A 17,844-nucleotide genomic window follows, 5' to 3' on the forward strand; every position below is an offset into this window, starting at 1 on the left:
GAGAGAGCCCCTGGAGGAATGGGAATATGTACCTGGGGAAGTGGAGCCATGTAGTGTCCAGAGCCTGAAGACTGGAGTATGCAGCGCTGGGAGGATCGCTGCCAGAGGAGCCCTGGAGGAATGGGAAGATTACCTGGGGAAGGTGTCGCCATGTAGCCCCAGGAGCCGCCTGCCAGTGTGTGAGGACCGTCTGCGCAGAGAAGAAGCCGAGGGGAGAACTAGCGACCGGAGCACCAGTGCCAGAAGAATGCCGGTGACCCTGCCTGAGGAGAAGAGCTGGCCGCGTCAGTGCCAGCGGGGATGGAGTGCGGAGAAAAGCCGCCGCTGCTGAGAGACTGGAGCGCTGGGCCGGAGGAACCGCAGCCCGTCCAGCAGAGCAGTGATGACATCCGTCCCCTGGATTCCAAGGAGCGGCAGATGAGAAGCGCGCAGGCACCGCGAAGGACGACCCCGGGAAGAAGACCCCAGCGAGGACCCCTGGCGGCTGGAGTACGGCGAGGACCCGAGAAGACCCCAGCGTAGAGATGACGACGCGGACCGGAGCCTGCTGCACAGGAGCAGAGCGAGATTAGTGAGAGGACAGTGGGGACCGGAGCAGAAGAGGACAGCGCCGGCAGAAGTAGTGAAGAAGATATGGGAGTCGATCGGAGGTGGCAGAAGCGCCGCAGCAGGTGGTGAGACCCTGATCGCCCTTCCGCTGCCATACTCTGCCCCTGTTGTGCCCTCCGCTGCAAAAGCTCTGCAAAGAGGGGACATAGTATTTGCAAAGGGGGGTAGACACCCCTAAGATCCCCTGGGTCCTGTTATTTATCCCCTTCCGCTGCATGAACTCTGCATTGGGGAACATATTGTTTAATGGGGGGGTAGGACCTCCTTCATAGTGCCTGCAGGTGTAGTATAGTGGAGGGGGTGAGCGTCCCTCATGACTTCCGTGCCGCACAAACTAAGTAAAGTATGGGGAAGGGCACCCCACAGTAGCTGTGCCCCTGCTTAGGTGCAAACAGAGGGTAGGCACCCCCTGTTTTAGTGAGAGGGGCAGATCTATAGTTCTTTTTTATGCAAGCTCCGCCCAGCCGTGTGAAAGTTAATGTTAATGCATTTATCTGCTATTAAGGCATGCTGGTACTGATAGTTCTTTTTATGCAAGCTCCGCCCAGCAGTGTGAAAGCTAATGTTAATGCATTTATCCGCTATTAAGGAATGCTGGTACTGATAGTTCTTTTTATGCAAGCTCCGCCCAGCAGTGTGAAAGCTAATGTTAATGCATTTATCTGCTATTAAGGAATGCTGGTACTGATAGTTCTTTTTATGCAAGCTCCGCCCAGCAGTGTGAAAGCTAATGTTAATGCATTTTTTCTGCTATTAAGGAATGCTGGTACTGATAGTTCTTTTTATGCAAGCTCCGCCCAGCAGTGTGAAAGCTAATGTTAATGCATTTATCTGCTATTAAGGAATGCTGGTACTGATAGTTCTTTTTATGCAAGCTCCGCCCAGCAGTGTGAAAGCTAATGTTAATGCATTTATCTGCTATTAAGGAATGCTGGTACTGATAGTTCTTTTTTATGCAAGCTCCGCCCAGCAGTGTGAAAGCTAATGTTAATACATTTACCTGCTACCTGTATTGCTGACGCTGGTTACCTGAGACTGTTGTTTAGTAGCCATAACCAGCCTACTTTAATAGTGCACAAGTTCCTGCTTACCTGTTACTTGTATTGCTAACGCTGGTTACCTGAGACTGTCGTTTAATAGCCATAACCAGCCTGCTTTAATTGTGCACAAGTTCCTGCTTACCTGCTACCTGTATTGCTGACGCTGGTTACCTGAGACTGTTGTTTAGTAGCCATAACCAGCCTGCTTTAATTGTGCACAAGTTACCTGCTTACCTGCTACTTGTATTGCTAACGCTGGTTACCTGAGACTGTCGTTTAATAGCCATAACCAGCCTGCTTTAATCGTGCACAAGTTCCTGCTTACCTGCTACCTGTATTGCTGACGCTGGTTACCTGAGACTGTCGTTTAATAGCCATAACCAGCCTGCTTTAATCGTGCACAAGTTCCTGCTTACCTGCTACTTGTATTGCTAACGCTGGTTACCTGAGACTGTCGTTTAATAGCCATAACCAGCCTGCTTTAATCGTGCACAAGTTCCTGCTTACCTGCTACCTGGATTGCTGACGCTGGTTACCTGAGACTGTTGTTTAGTAGCCATAACCAGCCTGCTTTAATTGTGCACAAGTTACCTGCTTACCTGCTACTTGTATTGCTAACGCTGGTTACCTGAGACTGTCGTTTAATAGCCATAACCAGCCTGCTTTAATCGTGCACAAGTTCCTGCTTACCTGCTACCTGTATTGCTGACGCTGGTTACCTGAGACTGTTGTTTAGTAGCCATAACCAGCCTGCTTTAATTGTGCACAAGTTCCTGCTTACCTGCTACCTGTATTGCTAACACTGGTTACCTGAGACTGTCGTTTAATAGCCATAACCAGCCTGCTTTAATCGTGCACAAGTTCCTGCTTACCTGCTACCTGTATTTCTGACGCTGGTTACCTGAGACTATTATTTAGAAGCCATAACCAGCCTGCTTCAATTGTGCACCAGTTACTTGCTTACCTGCTACCTGTATTGCTAACGCTGGTTACCTGAGACTGTTATTTAGAAGCCATAACCAGCCTGCTTCAATTGTGCGCCAGTTCCCTGTTTACCTGCCTCTTGTAAATTTTGTTAGGATAATAAAATGGAGTTGGATACTATATTATGTTTGTGTTGTCATTGTGTCTGAGAGGTAAAGCAGGTCTGCCGCTCTGATCACCCGAACCTGATTCACACTAGCACCCCACAATTTAGTTCAAGTTTTCGGCACCGTAAATGTCATGTGTTTGTTTGTGGGTGGATATTACATAAATTTTTGGCGTCACGAACAGGATCAGAGAATCGCAGGCGGGCCTGTGCTCCAGACACAATGACTTGTTTGCCAACAGAGCTGTACCCAGTTCAAGGCTTATGTTAACCGATGTATAGTGTTAAGGTGTATACGTGAGGACACGTATAATTTTAGGGGGGAAGAATGTAATACCCTGAAGCTATTGCACCATGGAGATCCCCTTGTGATTTTTTTTTTTTGTTTACATTGTGGAACTACAAGTCCCAGAGTAGATCGTGGGCTGAACTTTATGTGACCCTGTCAGATTGGGACAGGGATTTTGCCGCCAATTCTCTGGTCCTGTCACTTCTTACCCAGCAACATAAAAAGTCTGGGAAACATGTCCACAGCTGATTGGGTCCCCTGGGTTGTAGGGCAGAGTGACCAGGGGGTGGTCTGTTGCTGGGGCCCCGGGAGCCAGTCATCATAGAGGAGAGGGGAGGTGGAGGAGCACCAGGACCCTTAAAAGAAGCCTGACAGCACAGGAGAGAGAGCCCCTGGAGGAATGGGAATATGTACCTGGGGAAGTGGAGCCATGTAGTGTCCAGAGCCTGAAGACTGGAGTATGCAGCGCTGGGAGGATCGCTGCCAGAGGAGCCCTGGAGGAATGGGAAGATTACCTGGGGAAGGTGTCGCCATGTAGCCCCAGGAGCCGCCTGCCAGTGTGTGAGGACCGTCTGCGCAGAGAAGAAGCCGAGGGGAGAACCAGCGACCGGAGCACCAGTGCCAGAAGAATGCCGGAGACCCTGCCTGAGGAGAAGAGCTGGCCGCGTCTGTGCCAGCGGGGATGGAGTGCGGAGAAGAGCCGCCGCTGCTGAGAGACTGGAGCGCTGGGCCGGAGGAACCGCAGCCCGTCCAGCAGAGCAGTGATGACATCCGTCCCCTGGATTCCAAGGAGCGGCAGATGAGAAGCGCGCAGGCACCGCGAAGGACGACCCCGGGAAGAAGACCCCAGCGAGGACCCCTGGCGGCTGGAGTACGGCGAGGACCCGAGAAGACCCCAGCGTAGAGATGACGGCGCGGACCGGAGCCTGCTGCACAGGAGCAGAGCGAGATTAGTGAGAGGACAGTGGGGACCGGAGCAGAAGAGGACAGCGCCGGCAGAAGTAGTGAAGAAGATATGGGAGTCGATCGGAGGTGGCAGAAGCGCCGCAGCAGGTGGTGAGACCCTGATCGCCCTTCCGCTGCCATACTCTGCCCCTGTTGTGCCCTCCGCTGCAAAAGCTCTGCAAAGAGGGGACATAGTATTTGCAAAGGGGGGTAGACACCCCTAAGATCCCCTGGGTCCTGTTATTTATCCCCTTCCGCTGCATGAACTCTGCATTGGGGAACATATTGTTTAATGGGGGGGTAGGACCTCCTTCATAGTGCCTGCAGGTGTAGTATAGTGGAGGGGGTGAGCGTCCCTCATGACTTCCGTGCCGCACAAACTAAGTAAAGTATGGGGAAGGGCACCCCACAGTAGCTGTGCCCCTGCTTAGGTGCAAACAGAGGGTAGGCACCCCCTGTTTTAGTGAGAGGGGCAGATCTATAGTTCTTTTTTATGCAAGCTCCGCCCAGCCGTGTGAAAGTTAATGTTAATGCATTTATCTGCTATTAAGGCATGCTGGTACTGATAGTTCTTTTTATGCAAGCTCCGCCCAGCAGTGTGAAAGCTAATGTTAATGCATTTATCCGCTATTAAGGAATGCTGGTACTGATAGTTCTTTTTTATGCAAGCTCCGCCCAGCAGTGTGAAAGCTAATGTTAATGCATTTATCTGCTATTAAGGAATGCTGGTACTGATAGTTCTTTTTATGCAAGCTCCGCCCAGCAGTGTGAAAGCTAATGTTAATGCATTTATCTGCTATTAAGGAATGCTGGTACTGATAGTTCTTTTTATGCAAGCTCCGCCCAGCAGTGTGAAAGCTAATGTTAATGCATTTATCTGCTATTAAGGAATGCTGGTACTGATAGTTCTTTTTATGCAAGCTCCGCCCAGCAGTGTGAAAGCTAATGTTAATGCATTTATCTGCTATTAAGGAATGCTGGTACTGATAGTTCTTTTTATGCAAGCTCCGCCCAGCAGTGTGAAAGCTAATGTTAATGCATTTATCTGCTATTAAGGAATGCTGGTACTGATAGTTCTTTTTATGCACGCTCCGCCCAGCAGTGTGAAAGCTAATGTTAATGCATTTATCTGCTATTAAGGAATGCTGGTACTGATAGTTCTTTTTTATGCAAGCTCCGCCCAGCAGTGTGAAAGCTAATGTTAATACATTTACCTGCTACCTGTATTGCTGACGCTGGTTACCTGAGACTGTTGTTTAGTAGCCATAACCAGCCTACTTTAATAGTGCACAAGTTCCTGCTTACCTGCTACTTGTATTGCTAACGCTGGTTACCTGAGACTGTCGTTTAATAGCCATAACCAGCCTGCTTTAATCGTGCACAAGTTCCTGCTTACCTGCTACCTGTATTGCTGACGCTGGTTACCTGAGACTGTTGTTTAGTAGCCATAACCAGCCTGCTTTAATTGTGCACAAGTTACCTGCTTACCTGCTACTTGTATTGCTAACGCTGGTTACCTGAGACTGTCGTTTAATAGCCATAACCAGCCTGCTTTAATCGTGCACAAGTTCCTGCTTACCTGCTACCTGTATTGCTGACGCTGGTTACCTGAGACTGTCGTTTAATAGCCATAATCAGCCTGCTTTAATCGTGCACAAGTTCCTGCTTACCTGCTACTTGTATTGCTAACGCTGGTTACCTGAGACTGTCGTTTAATAGCCATAACCAGCCTGCTTTAATCGTGCACAAGTTCCTGCTTACCTGCTACCTGTATTGCTGACGCTGGTTACCTGAGACTGTTGTTTAGTAGCCATAACCAGCCTGCTTTAATTGTGCACAAGTTACCTGCTTACCTGCTACTTGTATTGCTAACGCTGGTTACCTGAGACTGTCGTTTAATAGCCATAACCAGCCTGCTTTAATCGTGCACAAGTTCCTGCTTACCTGCTACCTGTATTGCTGACGCTGGTTACCTGAGACTGTTGTTTAGTAGCCATAACCAGCCTGCTTTAATTGTGCACAAGTTCCTGCTTACCTGCTACCTGTATTGCTAACACTGGTTACCTGAGACTGTCGTTTAATAGCCATAACCAGCCTGCTTTAATCGTGCACAAGTTCCTGCTTACCTGCTACCTGTATTTCTGACGCTGGTTACCTGAGACTATTATTTAGAAGCCATAACCAGCCTGCTTCAATTGTGCACCAGTTACTTGCTTACCTGCTACCTGTATTGCTAACGCTGGTTACCTGAGACTGTTATTTAGAAGCCATAACCAGCCTGCTTCAATTGTGCGCCAGTTCCCTGTTTACCTGCCTCTTGTAAATTTTGTTAGGATAATAAAATGGAGTTGGATACTATATTATGTTTGTGTTGTCATTGTGTCTGAGAGGTAAAGCAGGTCTGCCGCTCTGATCACCCGAACCTGATTCACACTAGCACCCCACAATTTAGTTCAAGTTTTCGGCACCGTAAATGTCATGTGTTTGTTTGTGGGTGGATATTACACATGCTGCACCTTGCACCGCCTGTAGCTGATGTTCTCTGTAACCTGTAGCCATGCTGCACCTTGCACCGCCTGTAGCTGATGTTCTGTGTAACCTGTAGCCATGCTGCACCTTGCACCGCCTGTAGCTGATGCTCTGTGTAACCTGTAGCCATGCTGCACCTTGCACCGCCTGTAGCTGATTCTCTGTGTGACCTGTAGCCATGCTGCACCTTGCACCGCCTGTAGCTGATGCTCTGTGTAACCTGTAGCCATGCTGCACCTTGCACCGCCTGTAGCTGATGCTCTGTGTAACCTGTAGCCATGCTGCACCTTGCACTGCCTGTAGCTGATGTTCTCTGTGTAACCTGTAGCCATGCTGCACCTTGCACCACCTGTAGCTGATTCTCTGTGTAACCTGTAGCCGTACTGCACCTTGCACCGCCTGTAGCTGATTCTCTGTGTAACCTGTAGCCATGCTGCACCTTGCACCGCCTGTAGCTGATTCTCTGTGTAACCTGTAGCCGTGCTGCACCTTGCACCGCCTGTAGCTGATTCTCTGTGTAACCTGTAGCCATGCTGCACCTTGCACCGCCTGTAGCTGATGCTCTGTGTGACCTGTAGCCATGCTGCACCTTGCACCGCCTGTAGCTGATTCTCTGTGTGACCTGTAGCCATGCTGCACCTTGCACCGCCTGTAGCTGATGCTCTGTGTGACCTGTAGCCATGCTGCACCTTGCACCGCCTGTAGCTGATGCTCTGTGTAACCTGTAGCCATGCTGCACCTTGCACCGCCTGTAGCTGATTCTCTGTGTAACCTTAGCTGTGCCGCATCTTGCACCGCCTGTAGCTGATTCTCTGTGTAACCTGTAGCCATGCTGCACCTTGCACTGCCTGTAGCTGATGTTCTGTGTAACCTGTAGCCATGCTGCATCTTGCACCGCCTGTAGCTGATTCTCTGTGTGACCTGTAGCCATGCTGCACCTTACACCGCCTGTAGCTGATTCTCTGTGTAACCTGTAGCCATGCTGCACCTTGCACCGCCTGTAGCTGATTCTCTGTGTAACCTGTAGCCATGCTGCACCTTGCACCGCCTGTAGCTGATTCTCTGTGTAACCTGTAGCCGTGCTGCACCTTGCACCACCTGTAGCTGATGCTCTGTGTAACCTGTAGCCGTGCTGCACCTTGCACCGCCTGTAGCTGATGCTCTGTGTAACCTGTAGCCATGCTGCACCTTGCACCGCCTGTAGCTGATGTTCTCTGTAACCTGTAGCCATGCTGCACCTTGCACCGCCTGTAGCTGATGTTCTGTGTAACCTGTAGCCATGCTGCACCTTGCACCGCCTGTAGCTGATGCTCTGTGTAACCTGTAGCCATGCTGCACCTTGCACCGCCTGTAGCTGATTCTCTGTGTGACCTGTAGCCATGCTGCACCTTGCACCGCCTGTAGCTGATGCTCTGTGTAACCTGTAGCCATGCTGCACCTTGCACCGCCTGTAGCTGATGCTCTGTGTAACCTGTAGCCATGCTGCACCTTGCACCGCCTGTAGCTGATGTTCTGTGTAACCTGTAGCCATGCTGCACCTTGCACCGCCTATAGCTGATGTTCTGTGTAACCTGTAGCCATGCTGCACCTTGCACCGCCTGTAGCTGATTCTCTGTGTGACCTGTAGCCATGCTGCACCTTGCACCACCTGTAGCTGATGTTCTGTGTAACCTGTAGCCATGCTGCACCTTGCACCGCCTGTAGCTGATTCTCTGTGTGACCTGTAGCCATGCTGCACCTTGCACCACCTGTAGCTGATGTTCTGTGTAACCTGTAGCCATGCTGCACCTTGCACCGCCTGTAGCTGATGTTCTGTGTAACCTGTAGCCATGCTGCACCTTGCACCACCTGTAGCTGATTCTCTGTATGACCTGTAGCCATGCTGCACCTTGCACCACCTGTAGCTGATGCTCTGTGTAACCTGTAGCCGTGCTGCACCTTGCACCACCTGTAGCTGATGCTCTGTGTGACCTGTAGCCGTGCTGCACCTTGCACCACCTGTAGCTGATTCTCTGTGTAACCTGTAGCCATGCTGCACCTTGCACCACCTGTAGCTGATTCTCTGTGTAACCTGTAGCCATGCTGCACCTTGCACCACCTGTAGCTGATTCTCTGTGTAACCTGTAGCCATGCTGCACCTTGCACTGCCTGTAGCTGATGTTCTGTGTAACCTGTAGCCATGCTGCACCTTGCACCACCTGTAGCTGATGTTCTGTGTAACCTGTAGCCATGCTGCACCTTGCACCGTCTGTAGCTGATGTTCTGTGTAACCTGTAGCCATGCTGCACCTTGCACCGCCTGTAGCTGATGTTCTGTGTAACCTGTAGCCATGCTGCACCTTGCACCGCCTGTAGCTGATTCTCTGTGTGACCTGTAGCCATGCTGCACCTTGCACCACCTGTAGCTGATGTTCTGTGTAACCTGTAGCCATGCTGCACCTTGCACCGCCTGTAGCTGATTCTCTGTGTGACCTGTAGCCATGCTGCACCTTGCACCACCTGTAGCTGATGTTCTGTGTAACCTGTAGCCATGCTGCACCTTGCACCGCCTGTAGCTGATTCTCTGTGTAACCTGTAGCCATGCTGCACCTTGCACCGCCTGTAGCTGATTCTCTGTGTAACCTGTAGCCATGCTGCACCTTGCACTGCCTGTAGCTGATTCTCTGTGTAACCTGTAGCCATGCTGCACCTTGCACCGCCTGTAGCTGATGTTCTGTGTAACCTGTAGCCATGCTGCACCTTGCACTGCCTGTAGCTAAATCTCTGTGTAACCTGTAGCCATGCTGCACCTTGCACCACCTGTAGCTAATTCTCTGTGTAACCTGTAGCCATGCTGCACCTTGCACCGCCTGTAGCTGATGTTCTGTGTGACCTGTAGCCATGCTGCACCTTGCACCGCCTGTAGCTGATGTTCTGTGTAACCTGTAGCCATGCTACACCTTGCACCACCTGTAGCTGATTCTCTGTGTAACCTGTAGCCATGCTGCACCTTGCACCGCCTGTAGCTGATGTTCTGTGTGACCTGTAGCCATGCTGCACCTTGCACCGCCTGTAGCTGATGTTCTGTGTAACCTGTAGCCATGCTGCACCTTGCACCGCCTGTAGCTGATTCTCTGTGTAACCTGTAGCCGTGCTGCACCTTGCACCACCTGTAGCTGATTCTCTGTGTAACCTGTAGCCATGCTGCACCTTGCACCACCTGTAGCTGATGCTCTGTGTAACCTGTAGCCGTGCTGCACCTTGCACCGCCTGTAGCTGATGTTCTGTGTAACCTGTAGCCATGCTGCACCTTGCACCGCCTGTAGCTGATGTTCTGTGTAACCTGTAGCCATGCTGCACCTTGCACCACCTGTAGCTGATTCTCTGTGTAACCTGTAGCCATGCTGCACCTTGCACCACCTGTAGCTGATGCTCTGTGTAACCTGTAGCCGTGCTGCACCTTGCACCACCTGTAGCTGATTCTCTGTGTAACCTGTAGCCATGCTGCACCTTGCACCGCCTGTAGATGATGCTCTGTGTAACCTGTAGCCATGCTGCACCTTGCACCGCCTGTAGCTGATTCTCTGTGTAACCTGTAGCCATGCTGCACCTTGCACCGCCTGTAGCTGATTCTCTGTGTAACCTGTAGCCATGCTGCACCTTGCACCGCCTGTAGCTGATTTTCTGTGTAACCTGTAGCCGTGCTGCACCTTGCACCGCCTGTAGCTGATGTTCTCTGTAACCTTGCCTCTAGGTGGCGATGCTGTTCCCAGAGGAAGGTTTGGTCTATGACTACATGCTGGATGATGCAGGAATAAGCAGCACTGCTGAGGATGAGGAGGATGATACGAAGAAGAAGGTGAGAGACAGCTCTGCCTCTGCCCGGCCAGATACCTTCCCTGTATATTATACTGTATTGCACATACCTACCATGTGTTCTGCCTCCGGTAAGGTACGCTGGGTGAGCTGGATGGAGACGTCTGCCCCCTACACTATCGCACCTGACACCAGCTACTCTGATATCATTGTGCCCACGCTGGACACTGTGCGGATGTCCCATCTCCTGGGCATGCTGCTGGACAATAAGAAGCCGGTGAGTCTGTGGATATGTAACTACAGGGTGAGGCGTCCTGTGTGCGCGCCGAGGAACTGCACGTTTATACTATGGCTCCTGACATTTATAGAACTACAAGTCCAAGCATGCACACAAAAGCTTTAAACCTACAGCTCGCATAAACTTTCCGGTGTCATGTGTGATTATTCCCTATCACGCCATCAGGTTTATATAATGACACGTGTGATTATTCCCTATCACGCCAACAGGTTTATATAATGACACGTGTGATTATTCCCTATTACGCCAACAGGCTTATATAATGACACGTGTGTGATTATTCCCTATCACGCCAACAGGTTTATATAATGACACGTGTGATTAGTCCCTATCACGCCAACAGGTTTATATAATGACACGTGTGATTATTCCCTGTCACGCCATCTGGTTTATATAATGACACGTGTGATTATTCCTATCACGCCAACAGGTTTATATAATGACACATGTGATTATTCCCTATCACGACCACAGGCTTATATAATGACACATGTGATTATTCCCTATCACGCCAACAGGTTTATATAATGACACGTGTGATTATTCCCTATCACGCCATCTGGTTTATATAATGACACGTGTGATTATTCCTATCACGCCAACAGGTTTATATAATGACATGTGTGATTATTCCCTATCACGACCACAGGCTTATATAATGACACGTGTGATTATTCCCTATCACGCCAACAGGTTTATATAATGACACATGTGATTATTCCCTATCACGCCAACAGGTATATATAATTACACATGTAATTATTCCCTATCACGCCAGCAGGTTTATTTAATGACACGTGTGATTATACCCTATCACGCCAACAGGTTTATATAATGACACGTGTGTGATTATTCCCTATCACACCAGCAGGTATATATAATGACACGTGATTATTCCCTATCACGCCAACAGGTTTATATAATGACACATGTGATTATTCCCTATCACGCCAACAGGTATATATAATGACACATGTAATTATTCCCTATCACGCTAAAAGGTTTATATAATGACACGTGTGTGATTATTCCCTATCACGCCAGCAGGTATATATAATGACACGTGTGATTATTCCCTATCACGCCAACAGGTTTTATAATGACACGTGTGATTATTCCCTATAACGCCAACAGGATTATGTAACGACAAGTGTAATTATTCCCTATCACGCCAACAGGATTATATAATGACACGTGTGATTATTCCCTATCACGCTAACAGGTTTATATAATGACGTGTGATTATTCCCTATCACGCCAGCAGGTATATATAATGGCACGTGTGATTATTCCCTATCACGCCAGCAGGTATATATAATGACACGTGATTATTCCCTATCACGCCAACAGGTTTATATAATGACATGTGTGATTATTCCCTATCACGCCAGCAGGTATATATAATGACACGTGTGATTATTCCCTATCACGCCAGCAGGTATATATAATTACACATGTGATTATTCCCTATCACGCCAACAGGATTATATAAGGACACGTGTGATTATTCCCTATCACACCAACAGGTTTATATAATGACACGTGATTATTCCCTATCACGCCAACAGGTTTATATAATGACACTTGTGTGATTATTCCCTATCACGCCAGCAGGTATATATAGTGACACGTGTGATTATTCCCTATCACGCCAACAGGTTTATATAATGACATGTGTGATTATTCCCTATCACGCCAGCAGGTATATATAATGACACGTGTGATTATTCCCTATCACGCCAACAGGATTATATAATGACACGTGTGATTATTCCCTATCACGCCAACAGGTTTATATAATGACATGTGTGATTATTCCCTGTCACGCCAGCAGGTATATATAATGACACGTGTGATTATTCCCTATCACGCCAGCAGGTATATATAATGACATGTGTGATTATTCCCTATCACGCCAACAGGTTTATATAATGACACATGTGATTATTCCCTATCACGCCAACAGGCTTATATAATGACACGTGTGATTATTCCCTATCACGCCAGCAGGTATATATAATGACACGTGTGATTATTCCCTATCACGCCAGCAGGATTATATAATGACACGTGTGATTATTCCCTATCACGCCAACAGGTTTATATAATGACATGTGTGATTATTCCCTGTCACGCCAGCAGGTATATATAATGACACGTGTGATTATTCCCTATCACGCCAGCAGGTATATATAATGACATGTGTGATTATTCCCTATCACGCCAACAGGTTTATATAATGACACATGTGATTATTCCCTATCACGCCTACAGGTTTATAGAATGACACGTAATTATTTCCTATCACGCCAACAGGTTTATATAATGACATGTGTGTGATTATTCCCTATCACGCCAGCAGGTATATATAATGACACGTGTGATTATTCCCTATCACGCCACCAGGTTTATATAATGACACGTGTGATTATTCCCTATCATGCCATCACGCCAGCAGGTGTATATAATGACACGTGTGATTATTCCCTATCACGCCAGCAGGTATATATAATGACACGTGTGATTATTCCCTATCACGCCAAGAGGTTTATATAATGACACATGTGATTATTCCGTATCACGCCAACAGGTATATATAATGACACAAGTGATTATTCCCTATCATGCCAACAGGTTTATATAATGACACGTGTGATTATTCCCTATCACGCCAACAGGATTATATAATGACGTGTGATTATTCCCTAGCACGCCAACAGGATTATATAATGACACGTGTGATTATTCCCTATCACGCCAACAGGTTTATATAATGACACTGGCCGAACTCGGGCAGCATTACATCCCGCCTTATGGGGGTCATTCTGAGTTGATCGCTAGCTGCACTTCTGCGCATGCGTATGCGGCACAATGCGCACACGCGACGTACGTTCACAACGGCCGATGCAGTTTTACACAAGGTCTAGCAAAGCTTTTCAGTCGCACTGGTTGCAGCAGAGTGATTGACATGAAGTGGGCGTTTCTGGGTGTCAACTGACCATTTTCAGGGGGTGTTCGAAAAAACGCAGGCATGCCAGGAAAAACGCAGGCGTGGCTGGGCGAATGCAGGGCGTGTTCGTGACGTCAAAACAGGAACTAAATAGTCTGTAGTGATCGCAAGCGCTGAGTAGGTCTGAAGCTACTCTGAAGCTGCACAAAATAACTTTGCTGCCGCTCTGCGATCCTTTCGTTCACACTTCTGCTAAGCTAAAATACACTCCCAGTGGGAGGCGGCATAGCGTTTGCACGGCTGCTAAAAACTGCTAGCGAGCATGACCCCCTATATGTAATTTGTATCACCTTTAAAATAAATTTTTCTCTTTTGCAAAATAAGCCCTATGCTACCCTGTTTATAAGCATGATACATGTGCCCTCTGTAACTGACGCTGCTGCCATCTTGCCTGGCCGTGGTGAGTCCTGTGTATAAGCATGGTGCATGTGCCCTCTGTAACTGACGCTGCTGCCATCTTGCCTGGCCGTGGTGAGTCCTGTGTATAAGCATGGTGCATGTGCCCTCTGTAACTGACGCTGCTGCCATCTTGCCTGGCCGTGGTGAGTCCTGTGTATAAGCATGGTGCATGTGCCCTCTGTAACTGACGCTGCTGCCATCTTGCCTGGCCGTGGTGAGTCCTGTGTATAAGCATGGTGCATGTGCCCTCTGTAACTGACGCTGCTGCCATCTTGCCTGGCCGTGGTGAGTCCTGTGTATAAGCATGGTGCATGTGCCCTCTGTAACTGACGCTGTTGCCATCTTGCCTGGCCGTGGTGAGTCCTGTGTATAAGCATGGTGCATGTGCCCTCTGTAACTGACGCTGTTGCCATCTTGCCTGGCCGTGGTGAGTCCTGTGTATAAGCATGGTGCATGTGCCCTCTGTAACTGACGCTGCTGCCATCTTGCCTGGCCGTGGTGAGTCCTGTGTATAAGCATGATACATGTGCTCTCTGTAACTGACGCTGCTGCCATCTTGCCTGGCCGTGGTGAGTCCTGTTTGTAAGTCATGTAACAAACCCCACGTCATTGTGTTAGACCGCGGGCACAGTATTCACCGCACCCAACGCAGTGCCGTTAGTCTGTGGTTTGCTACATGACCTCACGCCATTGGTTTTCTCCTGCAGGTTCTGTGTGTGGGTCCCACGGGCACAGGGAAGACTCTGACCATCTCCGACAAGCTGCTGAAGAACATGCCCCAGGAGTACATCAGCCACTTCCTTATGTTTTCTGCTCGGACATCGGCCAATCAAACGCAAGACCTCATAGACAGCAAACTGGACAAAAGGCAAGGGCTCGGAACGGGGAGCTTGGGGAGCAATCGGGGAGCACCATGATAATATACGTAGGAAAGGGGGCCCAATTTGGTTCCCTAAAAAAGGCGCAATTGCGGCAAGATCCATTGCGATCGGCTTCAGCAGCGTGTACCTCTGGTTTACGCCAGGCACACGTCACAGACACGTAGCACTTGCACCCATGTTTTAAATCATTTATGTCTAAATAGCTTATTAGGAAGAAATGTAACTAAGAAAATGTATCCATCTAATACAATTTCCCATCTCCAGTATGTAACAAGCTAATAGATTCGCCTAAACACAAAAACAATAGTATATTATATTTAGACGTATCATTTGTATAACTACATTACGATACAGCTACAGTAGGTTCAGTAACTTAAGAGTTATTTGGTAAAGTACTGAAAGCAAAACCGTGTCAGGCTCTAGATTATATATGGCACTGTTCACAAACGTTTCAGACTAGCTGTGTGACTTTCACAGAAATATGGCAGTATGCAGTGAGCAACAATACAGTTGTGTGCAGCTGAGGTCTTACGCATTTATGATGTCCTCAGAATTTCAAACATCGATTTTGTCCACAGAGCTCACACTCCTCAATGTATGTTGGCACAGTAAGGTCAGATAATATGTGACATCTATGTACTTACAGGAGGAAGGGGGTGTTTGGGCCGCCCCTCGGACGTTACTTCATCTTCTTCATCGATGACATGAACATGCCAGCGCTGGAGACATACGGCGCGCAGCCCCCTATTGAGCTGCTGAGACAGTGGATGGACCATGGGGGGTGGTATGACCGTAAGCAGATAGGTATGTACCATTGTGGCATGTGCAGAGGAATACAGACTGTATTGTGTGCCCGCCGGTTATGTGGGTGTTCTGCTAAACGTCCTGAGGAATGGGGGGGTTGTTAGCTGTGGAGGAATAAATTACCGCATTCATAAATAAAGTCGTTCAGCTCTTTGTAGGAGGAGGAAATGGTTCCGTGTGGCCGGCAGTGTTACTGATAATAGAAGAGAGCAGCTGCTGCGTTCTGTGCTAGACCTTCAGCTCCCAGTACCGCCACTAGCCTTCCCATCCACCTGTACTGTGAGTCTATGTGACTGTACCACCACTAGCCTTCCCATCCACCTGTACTGTGAGTCTATGTGACTGTACCACCACTAGCCTTCCCATCCACCTGTACTGTGAGTCTATGTGACTGTACCACCACTAGCCTTCCCATCCACCTGTACTGTGAGTCTATGTGACTGTACCACCACTAGCCTTCCCATCCACCTGTACTGTGAGTCTATGTGACTGTACTACCACTAGCCTTCCCATCCACCTGTACTGAGTCAGACGTATCTATGTGACTGTACCACCACTAGCCTTCCCATCCACCTGTACTGTGAGTCTATGTGACTGTACCACCACTAGCCTTCCCATCCACCTGTACTGTGAGTGTATGTGACTGTACCACCACTAGCCTTCCCATCCACCTGTACTGTGAGTCAGACGTATCTATGTGACTGTACCGCCACTAGCCTTCCCATCCACCTGTACTGTGAGTGTATGTGACTTTACCGCCACTAGCCTTCCCATCCACCTGTACTGTGAGTCTATGTGACTGTACCACCACTAGCCTTCCCATCCACCTGTACTGTGAGTCTATGTGACTGTACCACCACTAGCCTTCCCATCCACCTGTACTGTGAGTCTATGTGACTGTACCACCACTAGCCTTCCCATCCACCTGTACTGTGAGTCTATGTGACTGTACCACCACTAGCCTTCCCATCCACCTGTACTGTGAGTCTATGTGACTGTACCACCACTAGCCTTCCCATCCACCTGTACTGTGAGTCTATGTGACTGTACCACCACTAGCCTTCCCATCCACCTGTACTGTGAGTCAGACGTATCTATGTGACTGTACCGCCACTAGCCTTCCCATCCACCTGTACTGTGAGTGTATGTGACTGTACCACCACTAGCCTTCCCATCCACCTGTACTGTGAGTGTATGTGACTGTACCACCACTCGCCTTCCCATCCACCTGTACTGTGAGTCTATGTGACTGTACCACCACTAGCCTTCCCATCCACCTGTACTGTGAGTGTATGTGACTGTACCACCACTAGCCTTCCCATCCACCTGTACTGTGAGTCAGACGTATCTATGTGACTGTACCACCACTAGCCTTCCCATCCACCTGTACTGTGAGTCTATGTGACTGTACCACCACTAGCCTTCCCATCCACCTGTACTGTGAGTCAGACGTATCTATGTGACTGTACCGCCACTAGCCTTCCCATCCACCTGTACTGTGAGTGTATGTGACTTTACCGCCACTAGCCTTCCCATCCACCTGTACTGTGAGTGTATGTGACTGTACCACCACTAGCCTTCCCATCCACCTGTACTGTGAGTCTATGTGACTGTACCGCCACTAGCCTTCCCATCCACCTGTACTGTGAGTCTATGTGACTGTACCACCACTAGCCTTCCCATCCACCTGTACTGTGAGTCTATGTGACTGTACCGCCACTAGCCTTCCCATCCACCTGTACTGTGAGTCTATGTGACTGTACCACCACTAGCCTTCCCATCCACCTGTACTGTGAGTCTATGTGACTGTACCGCCATTAGCCTTCCCATCCACCTGTACTGTGAGTCTATGTGACTGTACCACCACTAGCCTTCCCATCCACCTGTACTGTGAGTCTATGTGACTGTACCACCACTAGCCTTCCCATCCACCTGTACTGTGAGTGTATGTGACTGTACCGCCACTAGCCTTCCTATCCACCTGTACTGTGAGTCTATGTGACTGTACCACCACTAGCCTTCCCATCCACCTGTACTGTGAGTCTATGTGACTGTACCACCACTAGCCTTCCCATCCACCTGTACTGTGAGTGTATGTGACTGTACCGCCACTAGCCTTCCCATCCACCTGTACTGTGAGTCTATGTGACTGTACC

General features: G+C 48.9%; 1 protein-coding gene across 3 annotated transcripts in view; it reads left to right on the forward strand.

Moving 5' to 3' along the window:
- The window catches only part of DNAH1 (dynein axonemal heavy chain 1), a 240,603-nt gene that overhangs the window by 117,167 nt on the left and 105,592 nt on the right, over positions 1-17,844 (forward strand). For all 3 annotated transcript variants that reach the window (XM_063941354.1, XM_063941356.1, XM_063941355.1), the window contains exons 41-44: positions 10,235-10,339; positions 10,433-10,573; positions 14,711-14,871; positions 15,531-15,688. In XM_063941354.1, coding sequence (XP_063797424.1) covers positions 10,235-10,339; positions 10,433-10,573; positions 14,711-14,871; positions 15,531-15,688 — 565 coding nt within the window. The remainder of the gene's footprint in view (positions 1-10,234; positions 10,340-10,432; positions 10,574-14,710; positions 14,872-15,530; positions 15,689-17,844) is intronic.

Source organism: Pseudophryne corroboree, chromosome 9 (genome assembly GCF_028390025.1).
Source record: "Pseudophryne corroboree isolate aPseCor3 chromosome 9, aPseCor3.hap2, whole genome shotgun sequence".
In the NCBI taxonomy this organism is placed as follows: domain Eukaryota; kingdom Metazoa; phylum Chordata; class Amphibia; order Anura; family Myobatrachidae; genus Pseudophryne; species Pseudophryne corroboree.